This window comes from Callorhinchus milii, unplaced genomic scaffold, assembly GCF_018977255.1.
Source record: "Callorhinchus milii isolate IMCB2004 unplaced genomic scaffold, IMCB_Cmil_1.0 Scaffold17, whole genome shotgun sequence".
NCBI lineage: Eukaryota > Metazoa > Chordata > Chondrichthyes > Chimaeriformes > Callorhinchidae > Callorhinchus > Callorhinchus milii.
The window spans coordinates 4,166,442-4,182,967 of NW_024704758.1; the positions used below are offsets into that span (position 1 = coordinate 4,166,442).

Sequence of the window (16,526 nt, forward strand, 5' to 3'; positions counted from 1 at the left end):
GTTGGGGGGGTGCGTATGTCGGCGGGGGCTGTATGTGTGTATTTGTGTGGGGTGTGTGCGCGGGGTGGGTCACAGCTTTGCTCCCGATGAGATCTCTGGCTGAGAGGGAACGCTGAGCAGGGACAGTGCATCAGCTGCCGACTGACATTAACCACATGGAGCTGAGCTGTCTGTCCGTGCCATGCTGTGCCGGGCCGCTGTGGGCTTGGCCGTGAGCTTAACCATTCCCCACACCCCCCCCAGAGCTCAGGGAAATGCCGAGAGCGGTTTGTGAGCCTAAGAGCATTCCTCTCATTCCTGGGGCAGGGGGTGTGTGTGGAGGCATCCCTGGAGAAATGGGATCTGAGTCGTGTAGCCACACTAAACAGCCATCTACATACATCATCTCTCTCCCCACCTCATCCAAACCATCTCTTCCCCCCACCTCATGGAGTCCCGTAGTGTAGTGGTTAGCACGGTTGACCAGATTTCGATTCCGGGGTTGGGGGGGTGAAGCTTAGGCAAGTTTCCTTACTCCACACGCCTCTGTAAACCTAGCAGTAAATAGGAACCCGATTGTTATTTAAATGGCGGATCACTTTATGGGGGGAATAATCCCTCCAAAAAAGAAAAAAGTTGGTCATTCATTCCACAACTGTTTCTGGGATGCTGCCCACAACATACACAGTCATTCCACTTTACAGTATATTCTGCGAAGTGCTTTGAGATGTCTCAATGATGTGATAAGATGGCATATCAAATGAAGGGATTATAATTATTATTATTATAACAATCTCACCCCGTCCCCCACCCCATCCAAACCATCTCCCTTCTTCTCTATCTAAAGCATCTCTCTCCCCAACCCAGCCTCTCCTCAATACCTATAGTCCTGCACACATCCTCATGAATCTACACTCAATCCTCTCAAAAAGTCTGCCTTTCTATGGTGCCTCATTATGTCACTCAAACCTGCACACAATATTCTAGGTCCAACCACCGCCAACAACAACTTGTATGTATATAGCGCCACTCACGCAGGGTTGCGTCTCAGATGGCTTATGAACTGATGTCTTCTAAACACTGATCGTGGTTTGCTGTCCCTGTGTCTCTCAGCCCCAGTCCCAGTTATAGGGTGGACGCTGACAAAGGCTTCAACTTCTCCGTCCCCGACGATGCCTTCGTCTGCCAGAAAAAGAACCACTTCCAGGTCACGGTGTACGTCGGTATGATCGGCGACCCTAAGTACGTGAAGACACCTGACGGGCTGAAACCCATCGATTGCTTCTTCCTGAAGCTGCACGGGGTGAAGGTGGGTCAAGGGGGTGGGGTGGGGGAAACCTTACAACAGGCTAGCCATGGACTCTTCAATTCTCTCTGCCCAAACAGTGACTATCTTAAGGAGATCCATGCTGCACTGGCTCCAACGTGTTATGTTTGGTAATGGAATGTTAGAATCTAGCCCACCCTCTGTGATGGTCTCTAGTTAGGTTCTTGAGCTAGGCCTGAAGTATTCCAGGCACTGCTGGTGACTGTACAGCCAGCCTGGCTCATTGGCAGAACTTGGAAGGGCAGACCAGTCACTGGGGGCAGGAAATCCTCCCACTAAGCTCCTGTTAACCCTGTAAGCCAAAGGCCTAATGGGTAGGGTGGTCCTAGCTGGACAAGCAGTGGGAAAGCTTGCCAGAGAGCGCTCGCAATGGTAAGAAATGCGGTTTTAGCTGATCAGACTCCAGCAATTACCCCAACACACACTCTGTGTCCCCAAGCCTTGGCTCCTACCAACCTGCTTCTAATACTCTGTAGAATTAGGTGTCCCTCCGAAGGGAGAAAGTTCACATTCCATTCCAGACACTGGGAAATATCCATGAGTAGGTAACATACAGGGACCACTCAGGCTGGTTTTGATACTTTTAAGGAACCATTGTTGAGAGATATTGAGTGATATGGAGAGCTGAGGGGTTTCTGCACTTGTCAAATCTCAGCTAACCCCCAAAAAATCAACTCAGGTACTGAATGTTGTCATTGAGCTTTCCCATCTAGGAAACTCAATTCCAGCAGTGCTTTGGGTGGGACGAGGGTTGGGCTGTGACAGGGACACGGAGGGGTGGAACACTCGCTGATTATTTCATTCTGATGTTCACTAGTTGGAAGCAATGAACCAGAGCATCAACATTGAGCAGTCACAGTCAGACCGCAGCAAGAGGCCCTTCCACCCTGTCACGTAAGTACAGGTACTGAGTGATGGTGAGAGATGGTGAAGGATATTGAGGGAAGGTGAAGGATGATGAGTAGTGGTGAGTGGTGATGATACAGTGGATAATCTTGTGTTCCACAGGGTTAACATCCCTTCTGATCAGGTCACGAAAGTCACGGTTGGAAGGTTACATTTCAGTGAGACAACAGCCAACAACATGAGGAAGAAAGGCAAACCTAACCCAGACCAGAGGTGAGTAGTAGTGAGGGTGTCAGTGAGGTCTCCATCACTAGCCACAAGCTGGTAACTCAAGCGTTCTGGGACGTTACCCTGCATGAGGGGCGCTATATAAATTTAAGTTGTTGTTGTTGTTGTTGTAACTCCCTTATTATTACTCTCTCAAACCTTCTTCCATTTCTCTCTTTTTTCCGTGCTCTCGTTCCCTCTTTCCTTTCCCAGGTATTTCATGTTGGTGGTGGGGTTACAAGTTCAAGCTCAAAACCAGAACCACACGGTGGGGGCTCACGTCTCTGAGCGAATCATCGTCAGGGTAAGGGCCTTGTAACTCCCAGGCCATGTATGTGAGGTGTGCGCACACGTGTGTATTGTATAGAAGTACAGAGGCCAGTCCAGGTCAGACACTGCCTGACTCCAGCTTTCAGGGACCCTTTGGTCAGTGCTTTAGTTTGAAATGTCAGGGGAGATTGGGGCTGACATTGTTATTGTCAGCATTCACGAGGTACCTGCTCATTGGATGGTTAAAGACATTATGAACAACTCCGTAACAATTATTATCAATGATGGATGGATATAATTGTTACTGACAATGAGCAGTTACTAATCGAGAATCATACTAACCATGAATAGTTACTAATAGAGAATTATTAATAACCATGGATAGTTACTACTAGAGAATTATTACTAACCATAGACAGTTACTATTAGAGAATTATTAATAAGCACAGACAGTTACAATTGTTATTGACAATGGATGGGAACGGTTATTACTGATATTTGATGGCAGTGTTAGTTAGTACCGATGGCTGGCTGCTGAGATGGATGGGAACTGGTGCTGGTTTGTCTCAGTCTGTTCTCGTGTGTAGTCTCAGCTTTCTCTGTTCTTCATTCACAGAACACGGCACAGGTGAGCCATTTTATTGCTTAACACTGACACAAAAGGAGGTATTACACAGCCTAGGTACAGTGGAGCTCTTTATTATCAGTAGCTGTGCAGAAGGAGGTAAGTTTGAGCACTGAGACAGGAGGGCAGCGATGCCAATGTAGAGGGTGGGAGAGGGGGTGAGAGTGCCCAGAGAGGCCAGGGGTTGGTGCAGTGTTAGAGGGACACCGTACAGAGCCGGAGGGCCTCACCTCATTGAGGATCTCAAACTAAGAAATTGGAGTGTTTACACTGCCGTTCAGCCCAGCGATAAGCCAGACTTCTTAGCTCAGTCTCCAGATACCAGCCAGAGGCTGATAATAAACTGGCTCCACTGTAAAGGTTAACACTGTTCTTGAGGCATTTCGTTCAAGGTTACTTGCACGTGTCACATCCTCTGGCCTGACGCTGCCAGGCTAATTCATCCATTAAATTCAAAATCCGCACCAAATTCCACACCCTCGTCACCCCAGTCCCTGCCAGACTCCACTAACTCCCTATCATAGAACAGATCAATTTCAAGAACCTCACAATTGTGTACAAATTCCTTCACAACCTAACACCTCCCTATCTCTCCGACCTGTTCACACCCAACTCCACTTCCCGTCACCTTCACTCAGCTGGCTCTGGCCCTCTGCACATCACTCGTCCTCTCCGCCCCACCATCGGCGACCTTGCTTTCAGCCAATGTCTCTGATCCTCTGTCACTCTCAGCCACAATCCCTCTCCCTTGCCCCCTACTTCCCTGTCTTCAAATCATGACTGAAGACCTTTCTCTTCGACCGTGCCTACGGTTACTTCGCCGGCTTGGTGTCAGACTCTGCCGCTGTTAAGCGCTCGAAGACTCTACCCTGCTTGAAGGGTGGTACATAATTACATGCCTCTCTCACCCTCTCACACAATCTTTCCATTCTCTCCCAATACATATCATTTCACTCTCTTAAGATCTCCCTCTCTTTTCCTTCTCTCCTACACTCTCTCCTTTTATCTCGTTTTTTTCTGCTTCTCATCTTTATTCTCACTTTCTCTTTCTCACCCCTCTCCTCTATCTCACCTTCTTCTGTTCTCCACTTTAACTCTATGATCCCACTCTCTCTCTCTCTTGCTGATGCTCCCTGGCTCACACATGCTGTGTTTGGCAGTCACGTTGTATCTGTTATATCAGTGTGCTCTCTTCTCTCAGCGGGACGTTCCCAGCCCCGCGCTCTGCCTCTGATGACGAGACAGGGCCATTCAAGCTGCACAATGAATGACCAATTCATTTGGGGGATTGTCGGTCAGGTTACCAGGAGAGAGAAACTCCCTTCACTTTTCATGGGGTGTTTAATGTCTCATCTGAAGGACGGCACCTCTTGTCAATGCTGCACTCCCCCAGCAATGCACTGGAGCGCCAGCCTGGACTGTGAGCTCAAAGTCCTGACATCAGGCTTTAACCCACAACCTTCTGACCCAGAATCGAGGGCAATTTCAGCGGAGCCAGTGAGATTGCTGGGGAGCAGGTGGTTTCTGGAGTTTTCCAAGAAGTGGTGTCGGAGAGAGCTGCGCTAACGGGTGAGAGAGTTAACAGGATCCAGGATGGATGTCTACGGGTGGGTTTGAAGGGATTTTGCTAACGTTGGAACCTCCACCAGGCGAGTTTAACCCTTTCGCCACCTGATGCCTGTAGCTGTTATTATCCAGGCTTGAACAAAATGCCTCAGAACTGTGTTAACATGCAGCTCAGAACAGCGATGAGAGGAGTCTGCAGTCTCTCGTGGGATTTTTAACGTGTGTGTGTGTGTGATACCCAAACCAAAAGGCATCCCATCATTTTCACTTCCAGTCGATAAACTTTAGACATATAACTCTGATCTCCAGCAGCCACAATGTCTTTTAAAGGGGCAGTGATTTTACGAAAATCTGTCTAGCAAAACCTTTCGTCTTTTGTATCCAAGCGATGGGAGGAGGGGAGAGGCTGTTAGCGCTGGGCGGAGGGTGGGAGGAGAGAGTATCAGCACCGCTTCTATCATATCACACAGGCATCGAACGCGTGCCACAACCACAAAGTAAAAGTTTTAACAAAGATTCTCCTTCCGCTTACGACAGTGTGTTTTTTTTTGGCTGGAATAGGGGAGGGGAAGGGGTTGGTGGGGGTCCCAGGGCAAGAGATTGACTGCTGATGTCTCCGACTGGTCCATATGTGAGAGGCGAGGACACAGTGGGGGAATGTGTCATAGACAGAAGCTCCCTCTGCACTGTCCATCCACAGGTCAGGGACAGCACGGGTTAGTGACACTGTAAAGCTCCCTCGACATTGTAAGAGTGTCACAGCGCGCCCTGGTGTGTCAGGGTGGGATATCCTAGTTCCTGCACCAAATCTGTAGGTGATTTAGAAACAGGTTTATGATGGATCAGTCCGTTCAAAAACACATTTCGTATGACATAAACAAAGATAGAGATAAGAATGTAGGTGCGCACCTGCATATTTTGTTTAATTCTGGGGCACAGGTCCAGAGAGCATTGAATAAGTTGGCCTTTACACAATCGGTTCTGGGCCCAAATTCCAGGCAGTCTTAGCCTGTCAAGGTTTAAAGTTCAAGTCGTTCAGGATTGTTAAAGATTCTTTAATCCAGTCTTACATTAGAAAGCGGATTCTTTTTAAGAAAAAAAAAGGCTTCCAACCACCACAACAACCACAGGTTACATTTTTATAGAGCCTTTCATGTTGGGAGGACGTCCCAAGGCGCAGGACAAGGATTTGTACCTGAGCTGGGGTTTGAGATCAGGAGGGGTGGAAGGCAGGGAGGGTGGGGATAGGAGTTTCCTAAATAAAAATAAATAAAATATAGTTTATTGTTCCAGCTCTCAACCGAATTGGAGAATTTACATAATTTAAATGTTAAATCACGATAGTCTTACAGGAAAACTAGGCAGTTTCAGGAGTCTGGTTTATTAAAGGATGTGAGTGCTGAGCCCTAGTGTGGAGTGTTTGTGTTGAGTTTTGGGTAATAAATGTGTTGACAGACTGATGGACGGATGGACCTCAGAGAGCATCCAGGGTCTATGGGTATCCAGTGAAATTGTGTGTGATCATGTCAGACAATGACTTTGACAGTGAGGGATGGGTGTATGAACTATGAGCGTTAACTGTGCATATGTGTGTGTTTGTGACAGACTGAGGTTGAGATCAGCCACTCAGTACAGAGAAAATTGCCACCAAGGGTAGTGACTGTATTTCTAGGCAAGAGTATTGACCAAAGCCACAAGAAGATACATTTTGATGTCTGATGGGGCGGGATGTGTGTCAATGTTAATTGTTCAGTTTTAGTTGGTTAAATCCGAGCAGTTACCCCAATGCACACGCTGAGGTCCCCCAAGACATCTCAATTACGTGATAAGGCATATATCAAATGCAAGGATTATTAATATTATTATTCGTTGTGTGTTTGAGCTGTGTGTTGGAGTATGTGGGCTCAGTGCAGTGATAGCTGTGTGTTATGTTGTGTGACTGGGCTGTGCTTATGGCTGTGTCTGACTCCCCCCTGGATGTGGCTGTGTCTCGCAGGCCTCTAACCCCGGGCAGTTTGAGAGTGACACGGACGTACTGTGGCAGCGAGGCCCGCTCCCTGACACCGTCTTCCACCACGGCCGCGTTGGCATCAACACCGACCGGCCCGACGAGGCCCTGGTCGTCCATGGCAATGTCAAGGTCATGGGGTCGCTCCTGCACCCGTCAGATGCCCGAGCAAAAGAGAACATCCAGGAGGTGAGCAGGGGAAGGGGATGGAGCGGGCAAGGGGATGGGGTGGGCAAATGGACGGGGTGGGGCGAGGGGATGGGGGCAAGGGGACAGGGGTGGAGCAAGTGGACAGAGCAAAGGCTACAGTGGGGTTGGAGGTAAGGGTGGGACAAGGGGTGGAGGGAGAGGAAGGTGGAGTTATTGGGAACCTCGGTGAAGGTCTTTGAAATTTGAGGGTCTGACAACAGGCGCATGGTCACGAGTTTGAGTGAGCGACAAGAGAAGTTAATATGATTGCCAACTAGGGTGAGGGGATGCTGACGGAAGCTCAGGGGAGAGATGGAGTTGGGTGTCATCTGCGCACAATGTGGAAGTGGACCCTAGTCTGAGGATAATGTCACCAAGTGGTAGTATATAAATGGTGAAAAGGAGAGGATCAAGAATAGAGCCCCGAGGAACTGCGCAGAGGGTGGTGGGGGCATTGAGGCAAAGTGGAGATGGTGGGACAGGAAGGAGTGATACCAGTTAAGTCATTGGAGGTGGATCAAAGAGGAGAGATGATGGAGAAGTTTGGGTGGTCAGCAGTGGCTAAGGTGGCAAAGAGATCAAAGAGGATAAGGAGATATCGAGAGCCCTGGTCACAGACAGAGAGAGCCTCTGTCATTGGTGAATAGCAAAGAAGCTATTGCACTGTGTTCTGAATAGAGTTCTGGTTACCATATTACAGGAATGATGGTGTAGCAACAACGACGACTTGCATTGATATAGCGCCCTTCACACAAAGCAATACCTCGGAGCTAACATTGGAGAGAAAGAGAGTAGATATACAGAGCTGATCCCAGACTGAATGACTAGAGTGTCAGGACAGAGTGGCCAGCTCACAGCTTCTTCCTTTGGAGCTCAGAGGATTGGGAGGGGACCTGATCGAGGGGGATATCATTAGGGAAGAATTTGATAAGGTGGATGTTGATAGGTTGTCTCCATTTGTTGGTGAGTCTGTAACTAGAGGATGTAAGTAAAGGCCAGTCAGTAAAATCTAACAGAGAGTTTAGGAAGAACATCTTCACACAGCGGCTGCTGGGGATGGCAAAGGGGAATAGAGGGGTGAAGAAGAGGGAAATGGGAGGAGTGGAGGTCGAGTGGCAGTTTTGATGCTATCGATTCCATGTATTGTGTGGGGAGGATGGGGGAGCAGAGTTGGAGGTACAGGGAGTTGGGGGAGAGGGATGAGTGGAATGGGAGCCAGCCCGATGGAGCCGGGGCGGGAGGTGGTAGATGGAGTGACAGTCGGGAAGGGTCCAGTGGAGTTGGATGTTTTGCTGCGGGGGATTTTGGGGGTGGGGGTGGTATTGGGAACGCCAGGGCCGAGGCCTGAGCTGTGCTCCTCTTGTGCAGGTGGACACGACAGAGCAGCTGCGGAGGATCACTCAGATGCGACTGGTTCAGTATCAGTACAAGCCAGAGTTCGCCTCCTCTGTTGGCCTCGAGGACACAGCAGAGACAGGTACAGGCTGAGAGGCCCCTCGCTCGCTCACTCACTCGTTCCATGTACATAGTCCTGGAGTCCTGTAGCTCAGTGGTTAGAGCACTCGCTTTGCAAGTGAGAGACCTGAGTTCAATTCCAGGCAGGGCGAAACCTTGGGCAAGTTTCCTTACTCCACACGCCTAATAATAATCCCTCCAAAACTAAAAACAATAATTAAATTGGTCATTTTTAATCTATGACTGTTTGTGGGACATTGCTGTGCGCAATTGGCTGCCGCGTTCGCCCACAAATATACAGTCAATTCACTTTACAGTGTGTTCTGTGAAGCGCTTTGGGACGTCCTCCTGACGTGAAAAGCGCTATATCAAATGCAAGGATTATTATTATTATTATTATTATTATAGGAACAACAATAAATTACAGAGGAGGAAGTTAAGAATGAGTTATACGCTGGAATCTTGGCAGCTCAGAGCTGGGGAACCATGTTTGATTTACCTGTGGTGGAAAAGTGACCGCAACAAACAGCTGAGAGTTACAGGCTGGAGTCAGGGGATGATTGACACAATACAATACAAAATAATATTTGTATAGTGCCTTTCATGTTGGGAGGATGTCCCAAGGTGCTGGACAGTCAAATGTTTGCACCCGAGCTGGGAGTTGGGATCAGGAGGGGTGAAGGGTGCGGAAGGTAAGGGGTAGGAGGGAGATCGAACGCGTGGTTGAAGAAGAGGGTTTTGAGACGTGTCTCAAAGGAGGCAAGGGAGGGAGCGAGGGAGAGGGACTGGATGTTGAGCAGAGATCAGCCATGTATGCAGTCTAGATTATTGATTAAATCAGATTTTCTACGACTTACAGTTTAGTTTGCCTGAACTCAGACTTTGTGTAAGTCATATTAAATGTTACTGTCCCGACTGATACGGCTTCTGTGAGTTTTACTGTGCGAAGGTTTGCTCTCGCCCACATTGTGGTGCCTCTCTCTCTCTCTCTCTCCCCCAGGGGTTATTGCTCAAGAGGTGCAGGAGATCATGCCGGAGGCGGTGAAGGAATCGGGAGACGTGGTCTGTGCCAACGGAGAGACCATCGAAAACTTCCTGGTGGTGAACAAGGTACAGAGCGCCTGCTGTCGGGAAGGAAGCAGATAGCCAGCGCCCAACAGACACCCAATTCCACCCAGGCTTAGGCTGTGAGACCGTTTGGGTTTTAAATTGTAAGAGTTGTATCAGCCTGATCTCTGTTGTCTCAGGAGCGTATCTTTATGGAGAACGTGGGAGCAGTGAAGGAGTTGTGCAAACTGACTGACAACCTGGAGACTCGCATCAACCAGCTGGAGACCTGGAGCCGCAAACTGGCCAAACTCAAACGCCTGGACAGCATGAAGTCCACCGTGAGCGGGGGCACCCTCAGGTACCCGGGGAGGTACACGATGGGGGTGGATACATGGGGGAACCCAAAGCCGAGCCACGCAGCAAGTTGGTGGGAGGGGGTGACTAAGGGTAGAGCCTGGGCAGGTTCCTGTGAAGTCTTTTCTCTCCCTGTAACACTCTGTTTGTCTGTCCGCAGTTTAACAGGAAGCCATTTCAGTCGGGCAGGAAGTGGACCATACAAGAAAAGGCCACCAAAGGTTGGCAGTAAGGTGAGTGTGTGACTCTCCTCTCCTCGTCATGCAGTCACACAACTCTGCCTTGTGTACAGCCACAGCTGAGCCTCAGTCACTCACACTCTCCCCTCTGGGTGGGACAGTTGTCGGATCAAGTCCTATGTCAGGATGTGAGCTCAGAATCAAGGCTGAGGCTTTAGTGCAATGCTGAGGTTGCCTTTTCGATCACAAGGTGTACACAGGATTCACTTTACAGTATATTCTGTGAAGCGCTTTGAGACGTCTCGACGTGATAAAGCGTTATATCAAATGCAAGGGTTATTATCATTATTATTATTGCACATGTTTGTTAGGTGTGATGTTGCAGGGCCTGGGGTTACTTGGTGCCTGCGGGTGGGACAATTGTGCTGTATTAACCCTCATATCTCTGTCCTCAGACTCGCTCCAAATCTCCTGAGCCGGGCTGCCTGAGCCATCGCTTCCTCCAAGGCACCATCATCGCTCTGGTTATTATCATGGCGTTCAGGTACGGGGAGGGCCTGCGTGTGTGTGGGGAGGGCCTGCGTGTGAGGGACAGGGGAGGGGGTTCGTGTATGGGGGCAGGGAGATTCCTAGCGCCTTGTGACGTGCTCCTAACGTTAATGGTGCTGTACAATTGTAATTTGTTGTTGGTGTTAAATCCGGGAAGTAAGGGCTGGTTCCAGACGCCATGTTATGGGATATTTCTGCTACCGGGTGTGGGCTCAGTCGGAGCTGATCTCTCTCTCTCTCTCTCTCTTTCTCTCTCGCTCCCGGTCAGTGTGATATCCATGTCCACTCTGTACGTGTTGAACCTACGGAATGAGGACGGGACAGAAAGCGATGGGTACGTGTCACGGTAAAAGCCAGCCTCTGTTGTCCATTGCGTAGAAATCAGCCTCTTTCGGCTTTGAGTTACTAACTTGTCACCACTTGCCCACACTCCAGCGCAGTGCTGGGGGAGCGCTGCATTGACGGAGGCGCCGTCCTTCACACGAGATGTTAAACTGAGCTCCTGTCTGTGCCTCTTCAGGCGGACGTTAAAGATCCCAACCAGGTTTCTCTCTCCTGGGTGTCTGACCAGAAATTCCCCAGAATAAATTGATCATTCACTTCAGGGCTGGTTGTGGAGCATTGTTGTGTGTTAATTAGCTGCTGGGTTTGTACAGGAGGTTTTAATGAAATGGGAAATGTCAACCAGGAGAGAAGAGAGCTCGTGTACACAGTTGCCTGAGATGTGATGCTGGGCTTCAGGACATTGTTCTGATGGGGAAAGTCCTGGCAGTCTACAGAGGACAGGAGCCTCACCCCCAGCACTGTCCCTCCAGATGGGTCTCCCCCTCTTCCCAGGGTGTAATTCCACACAAAGCCATCGCTGCTGGTAAATCTCAGACTACAGTGCACACCTCACAGCCACTCACCTCGCCTTGTGGAGCAGGTCAGAACCTTGATTGTCTGTTTGATGTACAGGTCGCTGGGGAACACGGAGCAGTATTCCACCAGCAACGTCCCCATCACCCACCCAACCACTTCACTGGGTGGCCACAGTCAGCGCACAGGTAGGTCTCTCTACCCCACACAGCACAACACAGACAAACAATCCTCCACCACAACAGGAGGCATGGTGCCGGGGATAGACACACAGGGCAATGGGCACACACAGTGTGATAGACACACACACACACAGTTTACTGGTTACCCTTACAACAGTGTAATGGACACATTCACACAGACACACACACACAATTTAATGGTCACACGCACACAGTGTAATGGACAAACACCTGAGTCATTGAATCCAATCAGTATATAAATGTCTCCTCTCCGTTTACAGAAGGCTTGACCTCAGTTCCTGACATCTCTGTCTCTCCTCCTCCTCTCAATCTGTGCTACACTCCACCATGTCCAACTGTGTGCTGCTCCCCGAACACCACAGCTCTGCCAGTCAGCAGTGTCCTGACAGCTATCTCTGTCTCAGTCACTCCACCTTCCACCAGTGACGGCCACTCCACCGCTGGTAAGTCTCCGTCTCAGCTCTGTACAGCGTGTAATGTGACTCTCTGTTTAAACTCTCCCATTTACAGCCTGGCTCAGTTGGTAGCACTCTCCCCTCTGAGGCAACTAGAATTGGTCACTCACTCCATGGCTGTTTGTGGGCCACTGCTGTGCGCAATTGGCTACTGTGTTCACCCACAAAATACACATTCATTACACTTTATAGTGTATCCTGTGAACCACTTTGAGATGTCTCGACGATGTGATAAGGCGCTATATCAAATGCAAGAATTATTATTATTATTACTGTTATTTGTATTAATTCTGATTGTCATTTTTATTATTGTTTTATTGTGATTATTATTGTATTATTATTTTATGGTTGTTGTTGCAGACCACACTGGCTTGTCCATCACCAGCATCAAAGCCAAGTCCCGAGTGAACGAGAAGGCAAACAGCTATAGCCGCAGGCAGGAGACCCCCAACTCAGGCTCACATCACCTCAGCCCCCCGCCTCTGCTCACCAACATCCACGGGAAGTCTAAGCTGCCCCCGGGATACTCCAGCACCCAGAACAGCCTGCCCCACAAAGTCCCCCGCAGACACCGCAGGCACACCAGTAACCCCGACTGTGAGTAACTGGAAGCTTGCTGACCCCCACAGGCCTGAGCCACACACACACACATCAGATCAGGGGGAGCCCAGTGTCTGCGCTCAGTGATCTTGTAGAGTAGTGGTTAGAGCACCCGCCTCGTAAGCGAGAAGACCCGACTTTGATTCCTGGCAGCATGAAACTTTAGGCAGATTTCCTTACTCCACACGCCTCTGTTTACCTGGCAGTAAGCAGGAACCCGGTTGTTAGTCGATTGTCGGATGGCTTTCCGGGGGTAATAATCGCTCCAAAAAATGTGGTCACTCAACATTGTTCACTCACTTGATGGCTGTTTGTGGGACACCGCTGTGCAAATTGGCTGCTGAGTTCACCCACAAAACACGCAGTCACTTTACTTTACAGTACTGTATATGCTTTGAAACTCTTTGGGACGTCCTCCTGACGTGAAAAGCAGTGTACCAAATACAAGGATTATTATTATTATGTTATTACAGTTTAAATCTCTCCGTAGAGGTAATTTAATGGGTTTCAGTGATGATCAGGCAGACATATGAATGGATGTTACTTTGAGTTTTCTAAAATATCTACTTTTTGCAAGAGTTTGATGTTTAGCAAGTTTTGAATAGTCTTAATAAGAGTCCCAGTTTCACCAATTATTATAGGAACTATGTTTGTTTCGCACTATACATAATTATTATTAATAATAATTATTACTATGTACACACATACATTCACACGCTCCCACTCATACACACAGGTGTATACCCAGCTGCAGGTTGTGTAAGAGTCTGTGTGTTTTCAGGGTCGGACACGACTTTGAGTGGGATCCAGATTGTGGAGAGTAAACTGTCAATCACACAACGTCACTGCAACTCACTGACTCCCTGCGGGTAAGACCTACGCAAACCAGGAGGGGTGAGGGGGGGCTTTTGGGGGTGGGATTGGTGGGGGGGTGGCTGGTATATATACATCAAGGTCAATCTACACTGGGTCAGTGAGCTGGGAGGAGGGAGAAGATGACTGAAAGCATGGTCACAGAGATAAATCTTAACAGGCTTTAAAAATGTGGGGAGGCCAGAGGTGGGGGGGGGGGAAACACTTGGATTCATTGCGTCTGTGGAATGAGGCCGTGCTTTCGCTGAGCAAAGGGAGCGGCCACGTCAGTATGGTTTGAGGAGGTCGCAGAGGGAGTAAGAAGGTGGAAGGATTCAAAGGCGAGAACAAGGATCTTGCACTTGATCCTCAGGGGACGGGGAGCTGACGGAAGCTGGCAAGGATGGGTGATGATAGGTTGGTAGAGACCCCAAAGTGGGCAGGACAGTGCTGAGGGCTGGACAGTCTGTAGCTTGTGAAGGGACGAGCTGGAGAGTCCGCGGAGCGAGGGGTGTTGATGTAGTCAAGCCTGGACAATGATGAATGTATCCAGTTGGGTCTCGGAGACCAAGAAGGGGGAAGTGGCGGGGGCAAGCTGTATTTCGGAGTTGAAGGAGAGCCTGGATGTGGGGTTTAAAAGGCCAGTTGGGAATTGGAACAGTGAGTTTAACACCAGCTCTGAGAGATGTATCAATGAGATGAAATGAGAAGGCACTGATGGGAGCCAAGCAGGAGAGCCTCTGTCTCTCGTTGATATTCAATGGGGGCTGAACTGGTATGGAGTCCCAGCGGGCTGCTGGTCACTGTGCGGCGAGGGCTAACCCTCTTCTCCTCTCCCCCCTTTCCTCTCCTCTTCTCCTCTCCGCCTCTCTCCTCCTCTCTCTTCTCCCTTCTCCTCCCCTCCCTCCCCTCTCCTCTCTCCACAGGCCGGCCACATATAACTTCTTCATTCCTGTCAGTCAGACCACACCGCTGGATGCCACCATCACACTCCAAATGAAGTGAGTGACTGCCTTTTGAGTCTCCCCCCTTCCCCCTCCCTGGGTAAAGTGCGCAGACCAGACAGGGCTTCGTTCTCTGGTCAGTGAATATTTTGTAAAATGTTGTCCAAATTTACATATTAGGACAAGGGTCTTGAAGGCTAAGCCCGTGGGAAATTGAGGGCTTTTGAAGAGTGATGGCCACTCACTCCTGTGAACGAGGCTGTTAGTGTCTACTCTGGGCCAAGAGCTCTGCGTAACCTTTCTGACACTGTCACTGGGCATCAACCTCACCACCTATCACCAGTCTGAACCACAGAGGAGAAATCTACCCCCTTCGCTCCCCCCCACTCCCCCCACCATAGGCTGACACCCCCCCACTTCTGTGGGCTACCCCCCTCCCCCACCCCATCCCCGTGATCCCCGCTGACATTTGCTGTTTGTTTACAGCACCTCCTCGCCTCTGGTGGTTTCCCTGTGCAGTGTGAGGCATGGGGTGCTGTGTGGGCCTGCCTCAACCTCAACCACAGGACACAGCGAGGGCACAGCTCACACACAGGTAAAACAACAACATACACCTAATAATAATAATCCTTGCACTTGATATAGCACCTCATCACATCTTTGAGACGTCTTAAAGCCCTTCACAGAATATACTGTGAAGTGAATTGACTGTATATTTGGGGACAAAGCATAGGATAACAACAACAACAAACAGGACAGGTACAGGGATGGTGCTGCGATGGGGAGTGGATGGGACAGCTCTACTCCTTGTACACTTTGTCTCCATTGTGATGGTGTACGTGTCTGTGTTTGTGTGTATATCAGTGTGTTTGTGTGAGATCTGTGTGTATGGGTATATCGGTGTGAGTGTGTTTCTGGGACTGAGTGTGTGTATCTGTATCTGTATGCATGCATGTGTGTGTGTACGTGTGTTTGTGTGTGCATGTGTTTAGGGACTGAGTGTGTGTGTGTGTGTGTATGGTTAAGTTTAACCCCTTGCTCTCAGTACCTAACGTCTCTCCGCTGCAGGGAACCTCTCACCTCTGGGAGCTGATGGTGGCTCCCTATCACCACATCACCTACCACTTCCGTGTGGCCGACCCGGTGAGTAGCCAGCGCCTGTCTGCGCTCACCGTGTCATAGCCGGCACGCTCCGCCAAAATCCAGCCTCCCTCAGCCCCCCGGCTACCGGTGTCTTACATTCACACAACACGATGTCTGTGACTCTCTCATTGTGTGTGTGTTGTGTCTCTCTTATTCACTCTCTGCGACTCTCTCTCTTGATGACTATCTCTCTCTTTGTGACACTCACAGTCACTCTCTCTCTTACTCTCTGTCACTCTCTCTCACTGTCACTCTCTCTCGCTCTGTCACTCTCTCTCGCTCTGTCACCCTCTCTCGCTCTGTCACTCTCTCTCGCTCTGTCACTCTCTCTCGCTGTCACTCTCTCTGTCTCAATCACTCTCTCTGACTGTCATTCTGTCTCTCTCTCTCCCTCTTTCTCTCCCCACTGACGCTCTCCCTTTCCCTCCTCAGAGCCGAGCTTCCTGTGACAGTGAGAGCAGCTTCGCCGGCCAGACCTTCACTGATTACAGCCTGAACTTCTACCGCACGTGTCACTGAGGGTGAGAGGCACTGCCCGCCAGTGCCACCCCCCCACCCCCCTCACCCCCCCCCGCAGCTCAGTGCCTGGTGATGGTGTGTGATATACTCACCGCTCACTGACAGGCTTGCTGAGCCGTTCCCCCACCTTCGACCCCCCCCCACCCCATCCTGCTGGCTCAGGACGTCTCTGGCACAGGCGGGGGTGGGGGGGTGGAGGTTTGAGGGTAACGAATAAGAACAACAACTTGCATTTATATACTGCACCTCACGTAGGGCAGTGTCCCAGAGCCTTGTGCTGTGCAGTAG

General features: G+C 49.8%; 1 protein-coding gene across 1 annotated transcript in view; it reads left to right on the plus strand.

The window, feature by feature from the left end:
- The window catches only part of myrf (myelin regulatory factor), a 39,102-nt gene extending 22,864 nt beyond the window's left edge, over positions 1–16,238 (plus strand). Inside the window, exons 9-28 of the mRNA XM_007887442.2 lie at positions 1,093–1,288; positions 2,124–2,200; positions 2,315–2,425; positions 2,633–2,723; positions 3,306–3,317; positions 6,877–7,077; positions 8,446–8,554; positions 9,533–9,642; positions 9,780–9,940; positions 10,097–10,169; positions 10,571–10,659; positions 10,933–10,998; positions 11,622–11,710; positions 11,986–12,168; positions 12,541–12,777; positions 13,562–13,649; positions 14,559–14,633; positions 15,063–15,171; positions 15,645–15,719; positions 16,152–16,238. Coding sequence (XP_007885633.2) covers positions 1,093–1,288; positions 2,124–2,200; positions 2,315–2,425; positions 2,633–2,723; positions 3,306–3,317; positions 6,877–7,077; positions 8,446–8,554; positions 9,533–9,642; positions 9,780–9,940; positions 10,097–10,169; positions 10,571–10,659; positions 10,933–10,998; positions 11,622–11,710; positions 11,986–12,168; positions 12,541–12,777; positions 13,562–13,649; positions 14,559–14,633; positions 15,063–15,171; positions 15,645–15,719; positions 16,152–16,238 — 2,239 coding nt within the window. The remainder of the gene's footprint in view (positions 1–1,092; positions 1,289–2,123; positions 2,201–2,314; positions 2,426–2,632; positions 2,724–3,305; positions 3,318–6,876; positions 7,078–8,445; positions 8,555–9,532; positions 9,643–9,779; positions 9,941–10,096; positions 10,170–10,570; positions 10,660–10,932; positions 10,999–11,621; positions 11,711–11,985; positions 12,169–12,540; positions 12,778–13,561; positions 13,650–14,558; positions 14,634–15,062; positions 15,172–15,644; positions 15,720–16,151) is intronic.
- Positions 16,239–16,526: the final 288 nt, after the last annotated feature.